At 47.5% G+C, this 3,018-nt stretch overlaps 1 protein-coding gene across 1 annotated transcript in view; it reads right to left on the minus strand.

Moving 5' to 3' along the window:
- Positions 1-1,501, minus strand: part of Efcab10 (EF-hand calcium binding domain 10) — a 7,978-nt gene extending 6,477 nt beyond the window's left edge. Inside the window, exon 1 of the mRNA XM_005343863.2 lies at positions 1,256-1,501. Within this exon, the coding sequence (XP_005343920.1) occupies positions 1,256-1,364 (109 nt within the window). The 5' untranslated portion in view covers positions 1,365-1,501. The remainder of the gene's footprint in view (positions 1-1,255) is intronic.
- Positions 1,502-3,018: the final 1,517 nt, after the last annotated feature.

Below are 3,018 nucleotides of genomic sequence, written 5' to 3' on the forward strand. Positions count from 1 at the left end.
AGGCAGAGGCAGGCGGATCTCTGTGAGTTCAAGACCAGCCTGGTCTACAAGAGCTAGTTCCAGGACAGGCTCCAAAGCCACAGAGATACCCTGTCTCAAAAAACCAAAAATAAAATAAAATAAAATTGTAGTATTGTTAACTTCAGAGAAAAAAAAAAGGAAATGTAATCCAAGCATGGCACGCGCGCGTGCACACACACACACACACACACACACACACCTACCTTAGCTGTTCACATTTGTCTGAAAATCGCATTGACAATTTGGAACATTGGCTGTAGTAAGTTTGTGTTTTACATTTAATGGCAAGGAGAGTTAGGTTAGTGGTTAAGGGCACTTGTCCTTGAAGAGGACCTGGTTCAAGCACTAGCACCCATATGGTGGATCGTGTCTACAGGTACTCCAGAATCTAACTTCCGACCTCCTCGGGCACCAGGCTCGCTGGCGATGCACAAAACCCCTATAAATGTTTAAAATAAATAACATTTTTTTAAATAAAATATTTCAAAAGACTTTTCTCAGTCCCCTAGGAGGTCATGCTAGTTTTCTTCTTTTCCAATTTAGGATGGTATTTCTGTTTCTTGGCACAGAATTAAATGGACATTTTGGAATTCTAGAGACTCATCGTCAATGCCGGCGCACTCCAATCACTGTGAGAGGAGGCAATGCCATTTTCAGCTCAACATAACTTTTTACCGTACACCACCAAAACTTCTGAAATAATCCAAATTTTGAAAGGATCTAATTTATAAAAATGCCAGGAAAACCCGGCTCCCCGGGAGGATCCTGGCAACTCAGGAGATCAATTGTTTAGCCCCTTACTAAATTAAAGATGCCTTAGAAATGAAAAGATCTGTTACTTGCCCTGCCAAGGTTAGTTGAGCTGGAATCCATTTAATACCCTACCCCACCCACTCCCATTCTCATGAGATCGGTACTATTATCTCCATTTTCCTATGGTGGAGACTGGCTCCCCGTCCTTTCCCAAGCGCTCATAACTAAGAGGTGGACTTGGGGCTCGGCGGTCCGACTCTGCCACCCTCCCTGAAGCACTGAGCAGGCACCGAGAGCCATTTATCACGTTTGACTGGGGAGTGGGGTGGGATCACGAGTCAGTGAACAACTGCAGGGCTCCACTCGTCCCGAGGCAGGGGATGGAGTGAGTGGGGAGGACAAGGTGTGGGGAGCGAAGCGGCGGACCCTTTGCCTGGGCAGAGGAAAACAGAAAGCCTGTGGAGGCAAGACCCTTCCTTACTTGGTCGGTCAAAGAGGAGGAAGCTGGTGAGTTGGCTCAGCAGCTCCATTATCCGATGTTTTTCTAAATATTCCTTAGCCTGAAGCTCCGGGTCAACAGCATAGTTCATGTTTCTGTCCTCAGCTGTTGCTAGGCAACCAGGCAGCGTCCTGGCGCTTCGACTCCGCCCCTATTCGCGTTCAGTCACGTGACGCGCCTAGCGGTCATTACGACGACCACCACCACCTCCTCTTCCTCTTCCTTCTTCTCCTCCTTCTCTTCCTCCTCCTCTTCCTCCTCCTCCTCCTCCCCCTTCTCTTCCTCCTCCAGCCCTCTCTCCGGGTACCTCCCGCACACCCTCCCACCCTAGAACAACGTCCTTCCAGGGTCTTCCGTGGTGCAGAAGCGCAGGTGTGGCTGGCAGTCATCCAGGGCACATGCGCTTGTGGGACGAGTGTCAACCCTTTCATCGACCGAGGCTGGGCATAGTTGGTACCTGTCGTTGCACCCGGCTCTGTGCCTGTTTGTCGGAGGATGAGGCTTTAAATGATAAGAAGACCGGATTCACCGATAAAAGAACATCTGCAGTTCTGAGAGCCCTAAAAAGCATTTTCCTGAGGAGCGCCCTGCAGGGATGCTCTGGCTACCGGCAGGAGGCCTCAGTTTAAGGATTCTGAACTTTTCCCACCTTTAACGCTTTTCAAGTGGGACTTTAATATATAGGTATATAAATCCAACTACAGTTCTTTGAAGTCAGGTGTGGTGGTGCAGGCGTGTATACCCAAGCAGCTGGGGGTGGGGATCAAATCCGGCCTGGGATACACGACCCTGCCTCAGAAAACCAAAGCAAACTAACCAAAAACAAAATGAAACACTTTACTGTGCATTAACAATGAAAGCAAATTTGTGTACTGATGCACATATGTGTGCTTGCTTATTTTTACTTGAAGAATTAAATGTCAGCTGAATGCTCACTACCCCACGACATGGAGCATCTTCACCGTTTTTTCAGAGTTGATGGTATTTCGATTTTATGATTGTCAAACCCGAGAATGCTGCTTCACAGAAATACATAATACAAAACAGCTGACTTATGTTTAGGGCCATTCCAGAGATGCTGGAAATTCTTTTTTCCCCAAGTCAAAAACTCAATTAATGATTTTATTCTATAAAATTCAAGGCAGCAAATCAAACATTTCAGACTAGGATATAGCTCAGTGGTACAGCATGTCAAGACGCAAGGTTAGATCCTCAGCACCGCAATACCAACAGCAGCAACCAGAAACTAAACAAAACCAAAAGGCCCCATTTAAGAGGGCTGGGGGTGGAGACCAGTGACTGAACACTGGTCTAGCGTGAGCTGAGCTAGTGGGAGCTCACTGACTCTGGACTGACAGAGAGCTGGAGAACCTGCATGGCACCAAACTAGGCCCTCTGCATGTGGGTGACAGTTGTGCGGCTGGGGCAGTCTGTGTGGCCACTGGCAGTAGGAGCAGGATTTATCCCGAGTGATTGAACTGGTTTTTGGAGCCTATTCTCTTTGGAGGGATACCTTGCTCAGCCTAGATATAAGGGAGGGCCTTGGTCCTGCCTCAAAGTGATGTGTCAGATTTGTTGACACCCCATGGGAAGCCTTATCCTCTCTGAGGAGTGGATGGGACTGGGATGGGGGAGGTGGGGAGGGCAAGAGGAGGAAAGGGAGTGGGAATTGGGATTGGTATATAAAGTAAAAAAAGTGTTTAAAAAAACGAAATAAATTAAATTAATAACCACAAAAAAAGCTC

This window comes from Microtus ochrogaster, chromosome 1, assembly GCF_000317375.1.
Source record: "Microtus ochrogaster isolate Prairie Vole_2 chromosome 1, MicOch1.0, whole genome shotgun sequence".
Classification (NCBI taxonomy): Eukaryota; Metazoa; Chordata; class Mammalia; order Rodentia; family Cricetidae; genus Microtus; species Microtus ochrogaster.